The sequence below is a fragment of the Lineus longissimus genome, chromosome 4 (assembly GCF_910592395.1).
Source record: "Lineus longissimus chromosome 4, tnLinLong1.2, whole genome shotgun sequence".
Lineage (NCBI taxonomy): Eukaryota > Metazoa > Nemertea > Pilidiophora > Heteronemertea > Lineidae > Lineus > Lineus longissimus.
This window is the reverse complement of record NC_088311.1, coordinates 9,400,722-9,424,029: the sequence shown is the minus strand read 5'-3', so window position 1 is coordinate 9,424,029 and position 23,308 is coordinate 9,400,722. Positions and strand designations below refer to the sequence as shown.

General features: G+C 40.8%; 2 protein-coding genes across 2 annotated transcripts; both read right to left on the bottom strand.

The window, feature by feature from the left end:
• Nucleotides 1-1,005: 1,005 nt before the first annotated feature.
• Nucleotides 1,006-11,513, bottom strand: LOC135487105 (allene oxide synthase-lipoxygenase protein-like). The gene is made up of 13 exons (XM_064770487.1): nt 10,908-11,513; nt 10,529-10,663; nt 9,343-9,440; nt 8,595-8,739; nt 7,873-7,968; nt 7,179-7,275; nt 5,935-6,052; nt 5,272-5,361; nt 4,768-4,828; nt 3,987-4,092; nt 3,545-3,810; nt 2,894-3,057; nt 1,006-2,128 (listed from the first exon to the last, which is right to left on the bottom strand). The coding sequence occupies exons 1-13, from the start codon at nt 11,445-11,447 to the stop codon at nt 2,014-2,016; spliced, it is 2,031 nt and encodes a 676-aa protein (XP_064626557.1). The 5' UTR covers nt 11,448-11,513; the 3' UTR covers nt 1,006-2,013.
• Nucleotides 11,514-12,175: 662 nt separating this feature from the next.
• Nucleotides 12,176-22,368, bottom strand: LOC135487106 (allene oxide synthase-lipoxygenase protein-like). Its single transcript, XM_064770488.1, has 13 exons — nt 21,786-22,368; nt 21,422-21,556; nt 20,781-20,878; nt 20,082-20,226; nt 19,364-19,459; nt 18,364-18,460; nt 17,561-17,678; nt 16,862-16,951; nt 16,143-16,203; nt 15,248-15,353; nt 14,353-14,618; nt 13,775-13,938; nt 12,176-13,052 (listed from the first exon to the last, which is right to left on the bottom strand). Exons 1-13 carry the CDS (start codon nt 22,323-22,325, stop codon nt 12,938-12,940), a joined length of 2,031 nt encoding a protein of 676 aa, XP_064626558.1. The 5' UTR covers nt 22,326-22,368; the 3' UTR covers nt 12,176-12,937.
• Between the last annotated feature and the right edge of the window lie 940 nt (nt 22,369-23,308).

The following is a 23,308-nucleotide window of genomic DNA, read 5'->3' as shown; positions in this document are numbered from 1 at the left end:
AGAACTGGATCATTTGTTCCGGTGCTGAAGAACCATAAACAATTCGATGGAGCACGAGCTCGTGTAATATTGTTTAAATTGGTATCTCGCATTGCATGTTATACAGCTTCCAAATGTCGAACCAAAAAATACCTTAATGTACACGTAGATACAATGTTCGATAATAAAAATAAACACATGTTAATTTCATTCAAAAACCTCTGGAAACACAAGCCTGATTCCTTCTCCTCAGGCAAAAGCAGCCTTTAGCCACATTGCACCATTTGTGTTCTATGTAGTAGTTTGCTGATGATCCCGCTGACCGAATATAAATGATGAACCATATGAATGCAGTGTACTTTCAATGTACATGCATCGAATAGTTTTAATCATATCGCCATTTGAACAATTCAGTCAGATTTTGAATTTTTCCTTTTGTTTGTACAATTCGTTGATGGAAACTACTGATGTAGATAAGGAGGTTACTGTGCAGTCGAAAACTGGGAAATATTGCCCTTAATAATACCAATGGTCCTTTAATAAATCTACATGTAGTTTTTTATCTTATTTTTATCTGTTGTCACCTTTAGGTTTGAGACAGCCTTCCGCTCAGACTGGCAGTGGGACAGCGCCGATGATTCAAGTCAATGTTCCGCATGATGAGAACTGGATCATTTGTTCCGGTGCTGAAGAATGTGCCCGTTCATTAAACTGACTAATATATGGAGGGAAATCTGTTCGCCAAGATTAAAGGGAAATATATGCAAACTGTTTGAAAGTGCCAAATATAGTTAATTTTCTCGATCGCTGCACAACCCAATATATACAGGACGGAAATATACAGTCCAAATTACAAATGATATCCATCCTTCTTCGCGTCATTGTGACGCGCAACGTATGCGCGAGCTGCGCGCTGAGTTCCACGCCAATAACGCACCAGTGACGCGCTAACCTCTCTATGACGCACCAATGATGACAATTTTTAAATTGTGATTGGAACTGTAGAAAGCAAACAAAAACCAAATATAACTTTTAAAGTATTTATTGAAGACAGACAACAAAGTATCCATTTGACGGAATGGAGGAAGCGAAGAACACTACCGATAACAGCCTTTGTCCCTGAAACCTAAAAGACAAGAAATTGAAGTCTGGAGGCAGCAGCTTATTACAGAAAGTTCGATTCACCAGTTCTAGTATTGATATATAGACAATAACATATTGAGTTCTTATATAGCGTTTTTCCATGTTTCGCTGTTCAAAGCGCTTTTGGGATATCATATTATTTTCCCGGTCTCCACAGAAATCGAAAAATTAGGAGATTCCATCAAGCGGTTAAGGCGGTCGTAGACATAAAGTGACTTTTACCACTTCCAGTATTGATATATAGACAATAACATATTGAGTTCTTATATAGCGCTTTTCCATGTTTTCCTGTTCAAAGCGCTTTTGGGATATCATATTATTTTCCCGTTCCCACAGAAATAAAAAAATTAGGAGATTTCATCAAGCGGTTAAGGCGGTAGTAGACATAAAGAGACTTTTACCACTTCCAGTATTGATATATAGACAATAATATATTGAGTTCTTATATAGCGCTTTTCCATGTTTTCCTGTTCAAAGCGCTTTTGGGATATCATATTTTTTTCCCAGTCTCCACAGAAATCGATCAGGGGATTCAAGGAGAAACCAGAAGGTGCTCTCACTTGAACTCGATGCACTATGACAACCTCTATCTGTGGTGCTAAAAACTGGAATGATAGAAAATGTGTGTTTAGATTGAGTGTTTCAAGCCCTCCTGACCTAATAGTGGCCTAATTTCTAGTTATTCATACTACGTGATAATGTCAAATCTCCCTCACACTTCGGTCAGATATAGCAATTGAACTTTCGGCCCGTGTATCCAAATGGTGTTAGAAACAAAATATATGATTGTTGCATTTACCAAAAGTGATTTGTTTAACTTAACATACTGCATGTCACTCCAAAATCGCCGCTTGGCGCATATATTGTGTCCGTAATGATTGATAAACCTGATCAAATGCTGATAGAATTTGGAATGAAAGTTGGATCACAGATGTCGTACAGGTATGTCCTCGTCTTGTTTCTCTCCTTGATGACTTGACTTGCTTTCAAGAGGTCCTCACGCAAACTGAAATAAACACAACAGTAGAAACGGATCGAGTTAACACCGAAGGAGTCACGAGCAACTCGCCTAATGGAATTTGAACGCATCTACATTTATTTCAAAATTGCACAAATAACCAGACAGATGTGCATTTGAAATAAGTTCTATCATGAGTATTCTGTAATAAGTTCGACACTTTTGGATCACTATCAGATGCAAATTCGATGTCATATTTGATATACGAAGAAGACAGTGAAGATTACGAAAGCCCAGAAAAGCTTATTAGCGATTCGAAATTCATTACTTGAACTAAAAACTGACCAATGGCAAGCAGTATATATTCCGATACATTATATTGGCTGGCAAATCAGTATAGCCTCCGAAATGTTGTGATATTCTTTACCCTTCTACGTTTTAGGATATATAGCTATCGTACTATATGTAATATTCACATTAGTACGCGATCGTCAAGATGGCAGTGCAAAATGAGATCGGTCATTCCTACCATTTTCTAAACACATGTTAATTTCATTCAAAAACCTCTGGAAACACAAGCCGAATCTCATCGAGAATAGGCAAAGATGCATACGCAAGGCGAAATGCACACATCACGTGATCCTGGTTCTGACCTGCCTATGCCAAACGCGTTGTTCTAATTGGTTGGTTTCAAGTTTTTAATCTCGAAGTCAAACTTTCAATTTCGCGGTCGAGTTCTGAATTTCGTAGTTTTGAATTATCTCGAATGACCCTTTTTGAGCTTTCGCGGAAGAATGTTTCATATACACTTACTCGCTTGCAATTTCCAGTGCCCTTTGGTCGTACAGATAGGTCGTCTCAAAATACCCAAGTGGTTGCGTAGCTCTCATGGATAGGACTTTCGCGACTGCAGCCAATGTCAAACCTTTCACTTTATCGGGAAGCGCCGCCAATATCTGTCCTTCCGTGAGTGGGTCCTGCAAAAAAATTGCATTCCCAATGATACAGACTTTTAAGTTGGTGGACGGTTACTGTTACATACACGCCGGCTTTGAATTGAACCAATTGAAAAACACTGTTTAAATAAGCATTAATAAGCGATGTACGTATATTTTTAACATACTGTAATTTCACCCTAAGGGGCCGTCTCAAAATGCAATTTAGGCGAAAAAAGGGACTAGCTTGATAATATCGTGACTATACAATTGACCATATTTCAATAATCAAAATACCAGTACCGGGTACAAAATGTCACTAACAGCTTATCCAAATATAAAATCATACACATAATCAAGTGGGTTAGAGTCATCCTCGGTAATCAGTTCTCGCCACGGGATAGCGAAAGCTCACTACCGAAGCCCGACACAATGATATGTAGGCGACAACCCTTAAAACGTGGGTAAATATATTTGCATGAATTCTAGAGACTTGATGTTGCACCGGCCGTTACTCAAACCAACCTACCTTATTCTTAGGCGGTTCTCCCATCAGGTGCGCCGGACGGGTAGCGGGAAATCCGTACTCATCGTACTGCGAGAAATTGACCGCCGCGTGCTTCACACTGCAGAGGTAGATGATGCAGGTGATAGTTTCGACCAGGTCTGCGACGGTTTCGAACTTTCCGTTTCCCGGGACGCCTCTCATTCCAATTCCGCCGTCGCAAACAGGAGCGACCAATTCCTTGCCCCATTGTTGTATCTCATGATCTTCCTGTACAATCTTGTCGCTCTCTAGAGGAGTTGAAAATAGGGCAAATGATGACCTATGTCTAATAGCAAGCTGGCTGAAATATATTTGGCCTGGTTTTTTACCTTTAATAATTCTCAATGATCAGTTTAAGTTGTCTCATTCAACCGTTCTCGCTCCCCTCCCGCAAACAGTATACGCGTTTAAAAACTGCACCTACCATAGTAAAGTGCTACTGTACTCTTCACATATTTGTGGAGGGCGTTCCACGAGAGCATAGCGTCGTCACGGTAAGGGTAGTTTCTCAAAACCTCGGGGTCGTCCATCTATAAAAAGATGAATCTTGTCAGTACATTGATATGTTTAGACCAAATGGGAAGCATGGTGTCATAGTTGAATAGCGTTTGACATGTGATTGGAAGATCGTGGGTTCGAAGCTCGGCCAGTGCCACTTGGCACCTTCAACTGGCCTGGGAAAATTGAAAAGTGTAGCACCCCGCACTGGCAGTACTGATGTTCCTTGATTTCAGCAGAAAAGTTTTCTGGATTAGGTCGGGGAAACAGAAGAAAGCGCGCTTTGAGGCAGAATGTGTAAACCATAAAGTGTATATATAGGAATGCTTTTGACACTTCATTATTTCAATTTCATTTAGATGTTGTTGGTGCCGGTAATAAGCTATCAGTGCATTGTAGAATATTGTTGTCGTGTTTACGTGAATAGACCGAATGATGAATGTCGAGGTAGAGCGCACGTCGTAGATCGCAGAAACAACTATCCCACGATTATGGTAGATTTTCTATGAAGCAGTATTATTTTCCAAACATGCTGAGTGGAGAATCACCGGTATCTCAATCGTACAGCTTTCTACACGTAGTCGTGTTTATAAAACTGTTTGCATCCCCTAAAGATCACTGATTCTTTAGTTGAATAGTTGTCTACAGAGTAATTTGTTTCGAAATTTTAGTCGGCAATATAGCCAGTGCTTAATTAATTGACTCACCCCACGGGCCTTTACGTCGTTTGGTAAGTGACTGTCGACGTTTAGACGGAAGCGGTCGGTCCTGTAAGTCAGTTGATATCGTTAGATTAGAAATGTCAGAATTTTCAGAAAACCCAATTCTGGGAGAAGACTTGCCCTTTTCTGCATGACTACATTGCCAGACTTGATAATAAAGGATGAAAAGAATGTCATTTGCATTAAAGTGAAGGACTCTTTCCTTCCTAATCTCACCGCGGCCGGCAGCGCCACTTTGCCTGCGCAATGTTGCGAGTGCAGCGGGAAGACTCATTGCACAAGAGAAGATGGCGAAGCGAGTACTCCACTGAGTTCAACCAACAACGAACAAGCACATGCCTGCCCAGGATCGAAGATTTCGGAAGTGGGTACTGGGAATTCGACAACCAAATCAATTACACCTTTTCTAGTGTCATCAACAGTGGCTATGTATCGAGAGAAATCGATTGACCTAGTTAGGTTTATATCATTGCAACTGTACTGTCTTACCCCTTAAACAATGTCGTCACTCCGTCCAAGCCGGCAGCGAAGAATGAGTTTATAACGCCGTTTTCAGATAGGAGAGTGGTTAAAGCTAACCTGAAAAAAAGATGATTATGATGCTGTATGTAAAAGGTGTTGAATATAAACTGATAGCAATATGTGGTTTCATAGTCAGAACGGAAGATATGTTGTTGCTGGTCTCCGTGAGGGTTTCTTTCCGAATCTAAAAAATAGATAAATTCAACCTACACGTAACAAACCCAATTAACCTTTTGTGAAAGGGAATACTAACTCGGGGCCGGGTAAGATGATCACATATTCTACTGTATGTTTCCCATTGCCATTATCGCCGTCCATGTTGTGACGTCGCTGTTATCTGACTAGAAGTTAGAAACTGCTTTTAATAGTGTAGTGTTTACTAATGAAGAAAAGCGTCGAGTTCGTTTCAAGCGCACACGCTGCGACCAATGATATTAGATGCACTTCTCTTAACCACGACTGAAAGGTTTCCTTCAATAGACGAGAACTGTTATTTAAAATAAAATGGCCAATTCTTAACCCAATCTGAAAATATGTTGCTGTGTGACTCAAATCAAATTTTGGTATCAATTACCGTTATGGATAAAGTACCACTCTAACATCATGGTGTACCAATCTACATGTACTCACTTGTTTATAGCCATGATGTGCAGAAAGTGCGGGGCGAGGATCTTGAAGACTGGGTGAGACGGCGACAGGTTCCTGTGAGTGCAAATGCTTGCACCTTCCGCTTTCAGATGGGTGTTCCCTGTAGGATTGACAAAATAGAGGGGAAGTTGCGATTCAAATGGCGAAATGTTGAGAATAGTATAAATACTAGGGAACTTTTCAAAACAATGTGCGTATTCTTACGACTTGTCGTAACTTTAAAAACTTAGGATTTATGTGATTTTAGAGATTGAACTGAGGATTAGGGAGATAAGACTAGTGTAAGGGAAGGGTTACGGTAAGGGTTTGATGCTATAGGAGTAATAGTCTACACTAGCAAACATTCGCCAACATTGGCCAACATGAGCCAACATCATGTTGGCGAATGTTTGGGGACACGTCCACACTATCAAAGACAGGTAAACATTGTCAAACAAAAGTTCGGCTAAGTTTGGCCGTGTTTGGCATGAATTTGAGGGCAATTTGGAGGGAAAATCTGTCATTTCTCTCCATTTTTCTTTAAAACAATGGAGAACCACAGGAAGAAAGCATGCTTCAGCAGCAATTCTTTCAGTTGTGATTAACCGCCGTTGCCGCCGCAACCGACAAAAGCCATGCTTGTGGACCAGGGCATGATCCTCCTTAGGGAAAGGCATGGGGCCTATCACTGCCTCCTTCAAGAGTTAAGGGCCTCAGTCCCCAAAAGCCTCAAGAATTTCCTGCGGATGGATGAAGCTTTTCGTATTCCGAAATTAAATTTTAATTTCTTGAAATTGCCATTCTCTATATTTCATTGAGGCTGCCATTTTGTCCAAGTAGCTCCATTACATGATCCAAATCTGTTCCCTGATTGGCTGCTCATTGCCCAACACCAACCAACATGTTTTTCAGAAGGTGCATGGCCTAACATTGTCCAACAAGTTTGCTGATGTTTTCACTTGTTTTTCGACCCGTCCACACTGGCAACAAGAGCAAACATGCCTCTGCAAACAAGGCCCAACACGATGTTGGCCAACAATTGTTGGTTCACGTTTTCTAGTGTAGACCGGCCTAAAGGCGAAAAAGATCGTCCTAAGAATAGTCAGTAGTTTTAATGTAAAATGCATTACGGATCGTCGTAGGAATAGCCACAGCCTTTCAAAAAACCACCGTCGAAAAATTACGCAGACACTCTTCGCAGTTCGTCTCTTCCAGCGGGTTGCAGAACCTGCCTATTTTTCAGTTACCTAGATGGGTCTCAGCTTGGTGGTGATTTGAATCCGCCATGTTGTACCAAAGCTTCACCATCGTCCACAGGTTAGCGTCGTCATTCGGAAGAAACACCTGCAAGTATTCAGGCGGAAAGTGAGATATTTACAAATGTGTAGTTTAAAAGTCTCATTTTAATGCATCCTCACATAGTGGGCCTTTGGATTGTTTCAAAAAATACGCTCAGATATTGATTGAGTGTATTTAGGAATAAGGCCTGCTATATGACGGTTACCATAAAGGAATAAACATAAAGGCCTCACTGAGAATTACGTGATTTGGGCATTTTATTCAGGGGATCATATAATGGCATAGCAAGATGTCTAGATTTTATAGCGTCGGAAAGATATTCTCTCATAGGCAGTAAACACGGCCGCGTTTTTTGTCAAATTCTGATATGTCGCATGAAAAGGCTATTAAAAGAATTTAGTATCATTGGAACTTTTTCAAATTCACTGATGACATTGACAAGATATAGGACTACACTTCTGTAAAATTCGATAAGAATCCCAGCATTCACGAAAATGTATGCAATTTGGTTGTGTTCTACCCCACCATACACAAAGTTTACTAATGTCAGTAAGCAATTAAATGTTTTAGCTTTCCAAAGTTCATGTTATGTGCAATTTCTACTCTCTAACTTCATGGGGATTTGACCTCGAAATTTCTTACTGGATTCTGATCTCCCTTTTCCTGGTACAGCTGGATGGCGATCGCAATCATTTCGTCATCTTTGGTCGCATAGAACAGACCAAGAGGCTGGCAGAACTGCAAGGGAAATATCACCGTAGTTATACAATGTATATCATGAACTTCCTCATCAGATTAATTCAAAAATGCATTTTTATTTTCACGAATCGAGAAAATCCGCAAAACTAAAACGCTCGCAGATCATGGTACAAAAAGTACACGTCTTTTTTCTATACGCACAGTATAACACACTCAGAAGACGTATTTTACAATTGGAAATTCATTCCTCGTAGTTCGACAGAATCGGACTTCAGTAATTTGCAAAATATCAGCCGATCCCGCTGATTTGTGTTGGCATTACGCGTGTTTCCCGACGTCAAATACACTACATTTTCCGACCACCAGGTACTAGCATCAGATGGATGGTAGACCACGGCAATTCGCAATCATAAAACGTGTGGCAACAATCCAGGAGGCTCTCAGGCAGCTAGGACCGTGGCGACCATCAGGTACACAACCAACCTCATCATCTCTAAAATTTTCATGCCTATGTCTCCAGCAGAAACGGTTTAAATCCACCGAGAAAAAGATTTCTACAGTACATAGGAATTTTGTGAAGTGACGGTGTTCCATGACATCGAAAACCGGTGTACGTAAGGGATTGCACCACCACCAGACCCTCAGGAATAAGTGAGTGTTTGCACCTGCAAGTCCTTGTGCAATTTCTTATTCCCTTTAATACCTATCAACGCCTTTTGATCAGTCAGGTAGATCTTCCTAGCTGCCATGGCATCAGAAAGGGTCATTCCTTCGAGGAAGGGTTCCACCATTTCTGCAGTAACACCAAACCTGCCAGAAACAAATATGGACAATGGACCTTCTATGAAGATAAATAAATTGTCGCACATGACGAAAAAGGAAACATGGGGGAATTTGAAGGAAGAACACTTTTTTTTAATTTGATTATCGGAAATAATTCCTTTTGAAATTTCCATGCTGTTTTGATGGTCCGTAGGCTATTATAGTCAGTAAAAAAAACATTTGAGAAGGTGGCGTTCTTGTAGTTTGCTTATTGAGTAACTAATATTATGTTGAGTAAATCTTAAACGAATGACGTGTTCAGTTTCCAGGTGACTGACAAGTGCCATAAGCAGTGTCATTCACTGCTGGTGCCATGTGGTATGATTTCGAAGGTCTTTTTTTGCAGCGCTCAGCTTGAATAGGCTGCATCAACGGAGAGAAATCAGCGGGAATTAGAGAAAAACGAGATATATCGCCTGACTTGTTAGTCTTGAGAGATATCGGCCTGGTTCTGCAGTATAGCCATTTAAAAGGAAATCCAACTCGTTGAAGAGAAAGATGAAGAAGATTATTCAAATCACAACTCAATGTTATTTTCTAGAATTCTAAACCTTTTTTTAAATACAGAAAACATTGTTTGAGCTGCCTTACTTCTCTGGTATTTTCGTGCACAATTCGATGACACATGGGTTACAGCTCATTACTCTCATAGCTCCAAAATGCTTCTCCTCTCGCCAATGGACAATTGACTGTAACCAGAAAAGAGCAATTTAGTAGGGCAGTGGTTGTTTAAAGGAATCGGGAAAATACGAAATCCTGAGAAATGCAAATATTTTGGTCTGCAGGTAATTTTTCTATTTCAGTAATACCGTTGATACACTTTACCATTATTGACAACTGTGACGAAAATAAATCTCAGGTGTCTTGGTCATGCCATCCGTGCAAAGGGCTCTCTGGCGAAAACTATTTGGCAGAGTTCAGTCGAGGGCTCAAGAAAACGGGGCAGACCGAAACGATGGTGGCTTAGCGGTATTATGGAGCAGACTGGACTGTGTACGAACCAGCTTATAGGGGCCGCTGTAAAGAAATCTCAGTGGAGATTAACTGCTGTGTTGTCTTCATCGTCATTAGGTTAAAGACTTATTTTCTTGCATCATACATGTAGACATTATCTGATGACAATTCCTTGGGATTCCATGTTTTCTTGGATACTTACAATCTACTAATGACCTGTAGTATTAGGGGGGAACGTTGGCCTACATCGGAAATGATGAAATATCAAGTTTAGATGACAACGCCAGAAAGGCATCTTCTTATTTGGTCATAGACACATTAGTCCACTACAAATTAAGCAGATCTAGAAGGGTTTCAGGTCTGCCTGTCACGTGACTGACAACATGATAGACCCCGGAGGCAGGTGTACCACGATAATGCATTTTTTACTGTTGTTGTACACGTGTGCATCTCCCTGCACACACACGCCTAGGGAGATATTCTCGAAATAGATTCTAAAAACATCGTACACAAAGGAAATTTTAATCCTGGCTTTTGAATCAAGATCGCCGTATATTATCAAAATAAAACATTTAAGGGTTCATCAGAACCTGTGCTTTAGAATGCTGCTGATTTTAAAATCAATTTATCGTACCGCAACAGATGTGAGGATGGGTCGTCACATGTGCGCAACGCCTCTGTAGTAATCAATGAATTTCAAGCATCAAGGGCGCTTGGCTATTCATCATTGAACATTTTGAAAAATTGAAAAACTTTCTTGGACCATCCTTGGTAAGAAACATGTGTTTTTTTCTCCCATTACTGGACGGGTTTGTTTACTCACCGATGGTTTTCCGAGTGGGCTGAATAACTTGAATGCAGATTCATATTGCTTGAGCGTTTTCATTGATGCAGATGAAAACAGCGTCCTTAACACTACGGTTAGAACACTATTCTTCCCATTTCCTTCAAAGCGATGCTAAAAGATGCAGAAAACATAAATCACCCAAGTATTCGAAATCCAGAAACGAGAAAACGCTTCAGTAATTTTCTCATTTTCTACCACATTCAGAGCCATTTTTGAAAGAAAGGACCGTTTTAGGAGAAGAGTACGGCAATCGATTTTATGCTATGAATGACAAGTTTAGTTCTTACGATACAGTTGATATACTACAGTATATAGAAAAGCTTTTTAGCAATCAGTGAGGCGTAAAGAAACTCACCTTATAATCGTCCGAAAATGCCTCGACCTCGGGAAAATTTTTCACCTGAACTGGTAGCCCAGGAACCTGTGCCATGTACTCGTACTGCGTCCTCTTCACCACCAACTCGTTATTCCTCTGATCCTGGTGAGCATCATCCTTTGGAAGAACGGCGTCAAAGAGATGAATGTAAAGGGAACGCTCGCCTTGGATCCATCGATGGACCGGGAAGATGTAAGTTTTCTTGATACGGTTGTCAACGACTTCGATGTAGTCGCAAAACCAATCCGAACCGAGGCCGCCGTGGCCTCGAACTATCTCAATCCTGCTCAACGAAGACGCGCTAACATCACGTTCACATAGCTTAAACTCATCTACTTGGCCTCTCACGAAGTCATCATGGTACGAAACGTCCAACTTAAACAACGTGCTGCTCTCGCCTCCTTCATGATGAAAACGAACGCTTATATCTGCATCCGTGCCGGCGTATTTCTTATCCCCGGTCCTCACACGGATTATATGAGTCGTGGGGCTGAGGAATTTGTCGAAATTCTGACCCATTTTCGCTTGTCTGATGTAAATTGAATTATTTTTGGCAGAAGTTTGAAAAGCAGGATCTAACTCCAACGTTCGTTTCTATTGAATGCACCGTTTAAACCCCGCCTTTTCTGTCACAAACATGGCAACATATTGGCGTTCAACAGCTTGCAACAATCAGAAACCTGCCTGGAGAATCGGCACCACATGTCCCGGTAGAATGCCTCGGTTTTTCTCTGATCGAGGAAGGATTTTCTGAAAATGTTATCCCTATTCCCGAGGCTAACACAAATAATGCTGAAAAAACTGCAGCTGATAGAAAGTAGCCTATAAGGAAAACAGTAAAATCACTCTAACGCGAGAAATGGCGAGAACAAAATATGCCTTCGTTAATAAGAGTTTTTGAGATATTTTGGGTCCACCGTTTAGCTTATCATGATATTAACCTATGCCTTTGTCTCGAGAAGAAAGGGTTTTGATAGAAACAAGAAATTCTGTATCTAAAAATGTAAAGATAAATTCTGCGGCCATGATTGACGCTCGTAACGTTGAAAACCGCCGAGGCGTACGTGTAAACACGGATGTATAACAGTACATGCTGTACACCAGTGCTGTAACCAAATGTCACAACCTGCCAACATCTGGGGCACGAAATCCATAATTACAACAATTAAACGCTCTCAAAAGGAGAGGTGTTGTTTTACCATTTCTACGTATAATAACAATATAAATTCGCAATGACTAGTTCGCCATACTTTTGAAACGAGTTTTTATTGATTACTGGTAAGCATTATCTGGCTTGTATTAATACTGCGTTAACACAAATAATCCGAAAACTCCACCAAAACTAAACCTTGATTAAAAAGCATCTGGCAATTTCTGTCCTTGGTGTCGTATAGACTGATCTATAAATCATTTTTGTCCGGATCGTCGATTTGAAATCTCGTGGACGGGGATGATCAGTAGCCCGGCCGATGATTGCGCTTGGTCGGCGCATTGTTGAAACATCCATCCAACAAACTGCGCGAGCGAGTGTACCCAAGCAACGGACTGAAATGAAGCTACTGGGAAGGACCTATCAGATAATATCTTATTATCAATCCATGAAATAAACTAATTCAAAATCTAGGATCGATCATAGTAATCTTTGGGAGAAATCAAATATACAGGTGGATTGATTAGTGTATCATTATACATAGAATAGTATAATCTTCAGGATAGATTATATGATTGGGATAGATTGATATAATCTTATTTATGTTTATATTAAGTGTTTCAAGCTCTCCAGACCTGTGGTAAATTTCTAGTTATTTATACTACGCGGTATTGTCAAATCTCCCTCACATTTCGGTCAGTTATAACAATTGAGCTTTCGGCCCGTGTATCCAAGTAGTGTTAGAAACAAAATATATGATTGTTGCATTTACCAAAAGTGATTTTTCAACTTAACATACTGCATGTCGGTCCAAAATGTCCGCTTGGTTCATAGTGTCCGTAATGATTGATAAAGCTGATCAAATGCTGATAGAATTTGGCATGAAAATTGGATCACAGATGTCGTACAGGTATTTCCTCGTCTTGTTTCTCTCCTTGATGACCAGGCTTGCTTTCAAGAGGTCCTCACGCAAACTGAAAAAAGCCACAAAAGTAGAAACGGATCGAGTTAACACCGAAGGCGTCACGAGCAACTCGCTTAATAGAATTTGAACGCATCTGCATTTATTTCAAAATTGCACATAAGCTCTATCATGAGTATTCTGCAACAAGTTCGACATTTTTGGATCACTATCAGATGCAAATTCGTTGTTATATTTGATATACGAAGAAGACAGTAAAGAATACGAAAGCCCAGAAAAGTCTATTCGATATTCGAAATTAATTACTTAACTTCGAAATTCATTACTTAAAACTGACCAATGGCAAGCAGTATCCAACACAAAAATTGGCTGGCTATAACCTCCGTAGTGTTGTGAATAACATTTCTTACTTCTTCATATAGCCATTTTCAAATTTGTACGCGATCGTCAAGATGGCAGTGCAAAATGAGATCGGTCATTCCCACCATTTTCTAAATATGCTAATTTCATTCAAAAACCTATGGAAACACAAGCCGAATCTCACCGAGAATAGGCGAAGATGCATACGCAAGGCGAAATGCAAACATCACGTGATCCTGATTCTGACCTACCTATATGCCAAACGCGTTGTTTTAATTGGTTGGTTTCAAGTTTTTAATCTCGAAGTCAAATTTTCAATTTCGCGGTCGAGTTTTGAATTTCGTTGTCAAGTTTTGAATTTTCTCGAATGACCCTTTTGAGCTTCCGCGGAAGAATGTTTCATAATAGCCTTACTCGCTGGCAATTTCCAGTGCCCTTGGGTCGTACAGATAGGTCGTCTCAAAATACCCAAGTGGTTGCGTAGCTCTCAGGGATAGGACTTTCACGTTTGCAGCCAATGTTAAACCTTTCAGTTTATCGGGAAGCGCCGCCAATAGCTGTCCTTCAGTGAGTGGGTCCTGCAAATAAAATGTTCATTCCCAATGATACAGCATTATAAGATGGTGGAAGTTACTGATATATTATACACCGGCTTTAAATTGAACCCATTGAAAAACACTGGTTAACTATGCGATTTGTATTTCTAACATATATACTGTAATTTCACCTTAAGGGACCGTCTCAAAATTGGCCATTTTTCAATAATCAAAATCCATTTACCGGGTACAAAATGTCACCAACAGCTTATCCAAATAAAATATCATACGCATGATCATTAGTGTCCGTGATCAGTAAGTTTTCGCCGCGAGCCAAGATAGCGAAAGCTCACTACCAAAGCCCGACACCATGATATGTAGGCGACAACCGATAAAACGAGGGTATATTCGCACGCGCATGAATTATTGAGTCGGCCGTTACTCAAACCAACCTACCTTATTCTTAGGCGGTTCTCCCATCAGGTGCGACGGACGGGTAGCGGGAAATCCGTACTCATCGTACTGCGAGAAATTGACCGCCGCGTGCTTCACACTGCAGAGGTAGATGATGCAGGTGATAGTTTCGACCAGGTCTGCGACGGTTTGGAACTTTCCGTTTCCCGGGACGCCTCTCATTCCAATTCCGCCTTCGCAAACAGGAGCTACCAATTCCTTGCCCCATTGCTGTATCTCATGATCTTCCTGTACAATCGTGTCGTTCTCTAGAGGAGTTGAAAATAGGACGAATGATGACCTAGATTTTTCATTTCATTTTTTCATTACGCTTGGCCAAAAAAATGTTGGCCTGTTTTTTTAACTTCAATAATTCTCAGAGATCAGTTTAAGCCGTCGCATTCAACCGTTCTCGCTCCCCTCCTGCAAACAGTTTAGGCGTTTCAAAACTACATGTAGCAAACAAGGGGAGCGTCACATATTACTAGGGATCACAACCGGAGACTTATAAAATTGACGGCGAGAACAGGTCTAAGAGCAAACTTCTTTATAAACAGGGTAACAAAGGACTGGAACAGCATGCCACAGAAATTAGTAAGTTTCGGCACCATGGACAGTTTTAAGGTGGGATTGGATCGGTGGTGGGATGATAGCCCCACTATCTTTGAGCACAAGGCTTGAGAGACTTCACTTGTAAATATGTATATAAATTGAGGACTAAAAGGACTACTTGACATTGTAGTAAGTACAAGGAGGAAAAAAAGCCAAGTTACAACAACGCACTAAACTACCAACTCGCGAGCACTATTTTTTCGTATATACTTTTAGTTGAGCGTTGAAAGACCGGAAAACGGTAAAAAACCTGCATTGTGATGAAAATGATGATGATGACACCTACCGTAGTAAATTGCTACTGTACTCTTTACATATTTGTGAAGAGCGTTCCACGAGAGCATAGCGTCATCACGGTATGGGTAGTTTCTCAATACCTTGGGGTCGTCCATCTAAAAAGGTGAATCTTGTCAGTACATTAACATGTTTAGACTAAATGGGAAGCGTGGTGTCATAGTTGAAGAGCGTCTGACCTGTGATCGGAAGATGGTGGTTTCGAAGCTTGGCCAGTGCCACTTGGTTACCTTCCACTGGCCTTGGATAATGGCCAAATGTATATAGCACCCCTGCACTGGCAGTATTGCCTTTGTTTCAACAGAAAGGTTCTCTTGGTTAGCTTGGGGAATCAAAATTAAGCGTTTTGAGACAGAATGTGTAAAGCATCAGGTGTTTTTATATGGGAATACATTTTACTCTTCATCATTTTCATTTCATATTAAATTTGTTGGTGCCGGATGGTTAAGTTATCAATGCATTGTAGAAAGAATGATAAATCTCGAGCTAGAGGACACTTCGTAGATCGCAGAAACAGCTATCCCACGATTATGGTAGATTTTCTATGAAGCAGTATATTTTCAGAACATACATGTATTGAGTGGAGAATCACCGGTATCTCACGCGCGCAATTTTCTACACGTAGTCGTGTTTTTCAAACTGCTTGCATCCCACAAAGATTACTGATTCTTTAGTTAAATACCTTTCTACATATTAAGCCTGTACTGTTAATGTTATTGCCTCAAACATGATGAAGACTAGGTAAGGTCGAAAGCTTGTCTCGAAAATACAAATAAGTTGATCATAAACGATCAACGATCAACACGGCTACCTGGAATATCATTTCTACATATTTGTTTGCTTTGAAGTTATCGTCAGCAATATAGCCAGTCCTTAAATTGACTCACCCCACGGGCCTTCACATCGTTTGGTAAGTGACTGTCGACGTTTAGACGGAAGCTGTCGGTCCTGTAAGTCAATTGATATCGTCAGATTCGAAAAAATCAAGAGAAAAATCCAATTCTCGTGGAAAACGTGCCCTTTTCTACATGACTACTTTGCCAGATTTGATAATAAAGGAATGTTGAATGTCCTGTATAAGGTGCATTCAATTAAAAGAATTTCATTTGAATTATGTGAATTAGGACTCTCTCCTTCCTATTCTCGGCGCGGCTGGCAGCGCCACTTTGCTTGCGCAATGATGCGAATGCAACGGGAAAGTCTCACGGCACAAGAGAGGTTGACGAAGGGTTCAGTCTCCACTAGTACTCCCCTGGCTTCAACCAACAGCGAACAAGCACACGACTGCCCAGGATGGAAGATATTCCGAAGTGGGTACTGGGAATTCCGAAACCAAATCGATTACACCTATTCTAGTGTCAACAACAGTGGCTATTTATATACTGTATATCTTCCGCATTCTTTATTCATACATAATTTAGTAGTGCATGGTGACAAAGTGAGAAGATGCTTATCGTTTGCAGGTCATAATTTTGTCATGATGAAAAACCATATATATTTAGCTTATACAAATCGGATTATCAGCAGTGTGAATATTTGTTTCTTATATGTATCGAGAGAAACCGATTGACCTAGCTAGGCTACCATTGTAACTGTACTGTCTTACCCCTTTAACAATGTCCACACTCCGTCCAAGCCGATAGAGAATAATGTGTTGAAAAGGCCTTCTTCAGCCATGAGACTTTCTAAAGCTCCTCTTAAAAGATAAAAAGATGATTATGATGCTATATGTAACAGGTGTTGAATTTAAGTTGATAGCATTATAGTCATAGTCAAAACGGAAAAGATGAAACTGTTGGTCTCCGTGAGGGTTTCTTTCCCCGTCCAAAAATAAATAAATTTAACCTGAGTCTGGAGGCAATCAAGCGCTATCAGCGTGAAGTCGGAAAAATCTATATCTACACCAAGACGTCACAGGGTAGATCCATGGCTCCAGGAAGCGCCTCCTAGTGCATCGTTCCACATGGAAAGGATCGACGCATGGAGAGCTAACTCGGGTCGAATCGGAGTCAACATCGGAAAAGCGTGATAATTCAGTCAGATAGTTAGAATTTTCCTTTCTTGTAAAGTTTGTTGATGGAAACTATTAATGTAGAATAGGAGGTGACTAGGCAGCCGACAGCTGGGTCATATTGGCCTTAATGATACCAGTGACCCATTCTTAACCAAATCTATAGGTGTTTGTGTCAATGAAATCAATACGTTGGTATCAGTTATAGAAGAGTCTTTCAAATAAAGACTCTGGTTATAGTTATGGATAAAGTACCACTCGGACACCATGGTGTACCCATCTACATGTACTCACCTGTTTATAGCCATGATGTGCATGAAGTGCGGCGCGAGGAGCTTGAAGACTGGATGCGACGGCGACAGATTCCTGTGAGTACAAATGCTTACACCTTCCGCTTTCAGATGGGTGTTCCCTGTAGGATTGACAGAATAGAATGGAATTTGAGATTCAAATGGCGAAATGCTGAGAATAATATAAATGCTTTTTTTAATATGTCATTTAGAAATGACCTAATATCCAGGTTTGCTTTTGAAAGGCAATACTTTTCAGCCAACTTAAGTTCTACCCCAAATATGATCAATTTAAGGCTCCAATTAAACTATGGTTACAGTACGATTCCAAGATTTTGGGGCTTCGAATGAGAATCTAAAATGTGAAGTACTGACGGTTACAAGGTTGGTATGTATATCACCAACCTTACCTTATTTATACTAATAAATATTCTCGTCTGTTTAGGCGTTGGTCCAATAACCATCGGTCGGATATCTCTGAATTCGACCTGCCCAGTATAGTTTTCGAGCCAGAACCCAAACATATGTGGATATTTACTTCTGACGGCGAACATAGAACGCCTATAGCCCAGCGTGTGTAAATAATGACGTAGTAACACCAGATAATAGGCAGGTTTTGCAACTATTACGATCGGCGAAGTACGCAATACGAGGTCATGCGCGAATTCATTTTTGGGACACTCCCACTCGGCTTTCATACATAGTCGCATAAGAAATCAGGGAACTCGGCCTTTCAACAAAATATTTACACTGTTCGTACTTCTTCACTTCCTGCGGGTTGCAGAACCTGCCTATTTTTTTAATTACCTAGATGGGTCTCAGCTTGGTGATGATTGGAATCCGCCATGTTGTACCAAAGCTTCACCATCGTCCACAGGTTAGCGTCGTCACTCGGAAGAAACACCTGCAAGTATTGAGGCGGAAAGTGAAATATGTACAATCGTGTAGTTTAAAAGTGTCATTTTAATGCATCCTCCCGAAGTGGGTTTTTGGATTGTTTCTAAAATACGCTCAGACATTGAATGAGTGTGTTTAGTAATGACACAACAGCCTGCTTCATGAGGGTTATCATAAAGGAATAAACACAAAAGTCTCACTAAGAATTACGTAAAATTGGGGCGTTTTCTTCAGGGGCTTACATAATAGCATAGCAAGTTGGTAATGTCGTTGATGTCGTGCATTGTCATCCTCGGTACATGTACCTTGTACACCGACCCCGTGTGTTTATTTCATTTATCGGACACTTCTGTGCAAGTGGTCGAATGTATCCGGAATCTCTTCAATCATTATAATGGCAGTATGTTGGGTGGATTGAAATCACAGACACGTCAAGTTATGATCGTTTTTTTGTCTTTTCAGTGAGTGAGGTATGCCTGATGAACACCAGCGAACTTCTTCACACATTTGTTTGCAAACACCATCAAACTTAGAATTTGCTTCGATTTGGTTTGGACGTCCACGTATATAAGGAAACAAGTGCTAACATTGCCAAGAAATTATTGGCCATCTGGCAGAGCCAGTTAAACACATGATCACCAGCTCTGCTCTGATTGACTGTTTGATTGAAAACGTCATGTTTTTAAGAATAGACATTTTGAAACGAATTTGCTTCTCTTTGCTCGTGTTTAGGAATGCCAGCATTACCAAACCCTGCAATTTGGTTGTGTCCAACCCGACCATATACAAAATTTACTAAAATCAGCAAGCATATGTTTGTAGACAGGGCTTTAGCTTTCCAAATTTCATGTTTTGTGTAATATCAGTCGACTAGCTAACTTCATGGGGATTTGACCTCGACTTTTCTTACTGGATTCTTATCTCCCTTTTCCTGGTACAGCTGGATGGCGATTGCAATCATCTCGTCATCTTTGGTCGCATAGAATAGACCAAGAGGCTGACACAACTGCAAGAGAAATATCACCGTAGTTATTATACACGAATTTCGTTAGATTAATTCAAAAATACACTTATATTTTCACGAATCGAGTAAACCCGCAAAAATACAACGCTCGTGGTTCATAGTACAAACAGTACACGTCCTTTTCTATACGCACAGTATAACACACTCAGAAGACGTATTTTACAATTGGAAATTCGTTCCTCGTAGTTCGACAGAATCGGACTTCAGTAATTTGCAAAATCTCAGCCGATCCCGCTGATTTGTGTTGGTATTACGCTTGTTCCTGACGTCAAATACACTACATTTTCCGAGCACCAGATACTGGCACCAGATGGATGGTAGACCACGGCAATTCGCCATCATACAACGTGTGGCAACAACCCAGGAGGCCCTCAGGCAGCCAGGTGGCGACCGTCAGTTACATAACCAACCTTTCATCGCTCTTGTTGCTGTCGAAATATTTCAGTGCTAGTCCAATATACGGTCCCTCTGTTGCCAGTCCGCTTACACCTAGACCTAGATTACCACTGTTCTACTATCTTATCAAAGGGTTACCAGGGCAAATCTTGATAACATCTTACCCCTCGAAACAGTTTTCAAGCGGGTCGAAAGTGAGTGTTTGTACCTGCAAGTCCTTGTGCAATTTCTTATTCCCTTCAATACCTAGCAAAGCCTTATGATCAGTCAGGTAGATCCTCTTAGCTGCCATCGCATCAAAAAGGGTCATTCCTTCGAGAAAGGGTTCCACCATTTCTGCAGTAACACCGAACCTGTCAGAAACAAATATGAGCAATATGACTTTCTATGAGGTTAAATAAATGTTTGTCGCACATGACGGAAGGGGAAAATGGGAGAATCTGAAGAAATTCTTTTTTTTCTTATTGGAAATAATACCATATGAACTTGCCATGCTGTTTTGATGCTGTCATGAGGCTATTATAATAGTGGAGTTAAACATTTCAGAACGTGGTGTTCGTAGTAGTTTGCTTATTGAGTACTAGTAACTATGTTGAGAGTAGTTCAACGAATGACGTGTTCAGTTTCCAGGTGACTGACAAATGCCATAAGCAGTGACATTTCTGCAGCTGGTGCCATGTAGTATCATTTCGAAGGTCTTTTTTACATAGTCGTAAAAAGGTCAATGTCTCCGGTGCATCAATGAAGACAAAAAAACAAGAGACTGGTTCTGCGGTATGGCCGTTAGAAACGAAATCGAACTCGTAGAAGTAGAAGCAGAAGAAGAAGAAGGAGGTTATTAGAATCGCTACTCAAAAAAAGGTTTTATCTATTAATCATTTCAGAAAACATTTTTGAGTTGCCTTACTTCTCTGGTATTTTGGTGCACAATTCGATGACACATGGGTTGCAGCTCATTACTCTCATAGCTCCAAAATACTTCTCCTCTCGCCAATGGGCAATTGACTGTAACCAGAAAAGAGCAATTTAGTAGGGGAGTGGTTGTTTAAAGGAATCTGGAATATAAGGAATCCCAAGGAATGCAAATAGTTTGGTCTGCAGGTAATTTTTCTATTTCAGTAATACCATTGTTACATTACCATCATTGACAACTGTAAAAAAAGAAAGCTCATGTTGTTGGTCATGCCATCCGTGCAAAGGGTTCTTTAGCGAACATTATTCTGCAGGGTTCAGTTGAGGGCTCAAGAAAACTGGGCAGACCGAAACGATGGTGGCGTAGCGATATTATGGAGTAGTCTGGACTGCGTACGAACCAGTTAATACGGGCCGCTGTAAAGAAATCCCAGTGGCGACTAACTGCTGTGTTGCCCCCACCATCATTGGGATAAGAACTTTGATGATAATGATGATGATGATGATGACGACGACAATGACGACGACGTCGACGACGACGACGACGACGATGAAGATTTTGAAAAAATTGAAAAATTTCTTTGACCATCCATCCACGTTTTCTCCCCATTACTGGACGGATTTGTTTGTACTCACCGATGGTTTTCCGAGTGGGCTGAATAACTTGAAGGTAGATTCATATTGCTTGAGAGTTTCAATTGATGAAGATGAAAACAGCGCCCTTAACAAAGTGGTTAGAATATTTTTCTTCACACTCCCATCAAAGCGATGCTAAAAGATGCAGAAAACATAAATCACCCCAGTATTCGAAATCCAGAAACGAGAAAACACTTAAATAATTTTTTCATTTTTTCATTTTTGAAAGCAGGTACCGTTTTAGGAGAAAAATAGGCAACCAATATGATGCTATGGATGACAAGTTTAGTTCTTATTATAAAATTGATATACTACAGTTTATAGAAAAGCTCTTCAGTAATCAACGAGGCGTAAAGAAACTCACCTTATAATCATCCGAAAATGCCTCGACCTCGGGAAAATTTTTCACCTGAACTGGTAGCCCAGGAACCTGTGCCATGTACTCGTACTGCGTCCTCTTCACCACCAACTCGTTATTCCTCTGATCTCGGTGAGCATCATCCTTTGGAAGAACGGCGTCAAAGAGATGAATGTAAAGGGAACGCCCGCCATGGATCCATCGATGGACCGGGAAGATGTAAGCTTTCTTGATACGGTTGTCAACGACTTCGATGTAGTCGCAAAACCAATCCGAACCGAGGCCGCCGTGGCCTCGAACCAGCTCAATACTGCTCAACGAAGAAGCGCTAACATCGTTCTCACATAGCTTAAACTCATCTACTTGGCCTCTCTCGAAGTCATCGCTGTACGAAACGTCCAACTTAAACAACGGGCTGCTCTCGCCTCCTTCATGATGGAAACGGACGCTGATATCTGCATCTGTGCCGGCGTTTTTTTTATCCCCGGTTCTCACACGGATTATATGAGTCGTGGGACTGAGGAATTTGTTGAAATTCTGACCCATTTTCGCTTGTCTGATGTAAATTGAATTATTTTTGCAGAAGTTTGAAAAGCAGGATCTAACTCCAACGTTTGTTTCTATTGAATGCGCCTTTTCCGCATGTAGGTTTAAACCCCGCCCGATTATGTGACAAATATGACAACATATTGGGCATCAACAGCTTGCCACGATAAGCAGCCTGGAGAATCAGCACGTACCACATGTCCCGAGGGCATGCCTCGCTTTTGCTCGGATCGAGGAAGGATTTCTGGAAATGCCATCCCTTATATTCCCGAGGCTTTCTCGCTAGCACAAATAATGCTGAAATTTTGCACAATGCATGACAATACTTTATTTGCAGTGGATAGAAAGTAGCCTATAAGGAAAACAGTAAAATCATCCAAACGCAAGAAATGGCGAGAACAAAAGTGCCCCCGTTTAGCTTATCATGATATTCACCTTTGAAAATGTATGATTATCGAGAAGTAAGGGTTTTGATAGAAACTAGAAAGAAATTCTGTATTTAAGAAAATGTACAGATATATTATGCGGCCGTGATTGACGCTAGTAACGTTAAACACCGACGAGGCGTACACCCAAACACGGCTGTATAGCAATACATGCTACACATCCGTGCTGTAACCGATGCTCACCACCTGCCAACATCTGGGACACGAAATCCAAAGCAGAGGTGTTGTTTTGCCATTTTTACGTAATTACAATATAAATTCGCAATGCTTGCAATCCTGCATGCCATCTTAAATAACTTTTGGAAGAGTTTTTATCGAATAAGCAACAGAAATAATCCGAAAACTCCACCAAAACTAAACCCTGATTAAATAAACATCTGATGATTTCTGCTCCTGTTGTCCTATAGACTCATATTGGATGGGCATGCGCAGTAGCCCGTCCGATGAGTGTGCTATTGGTCGACGCATTGTTGAACCATCCACTCAGCAAACTGCGCGAGCGAATGTACCGAAGCAACGGATTGAAATGAAGCTAGT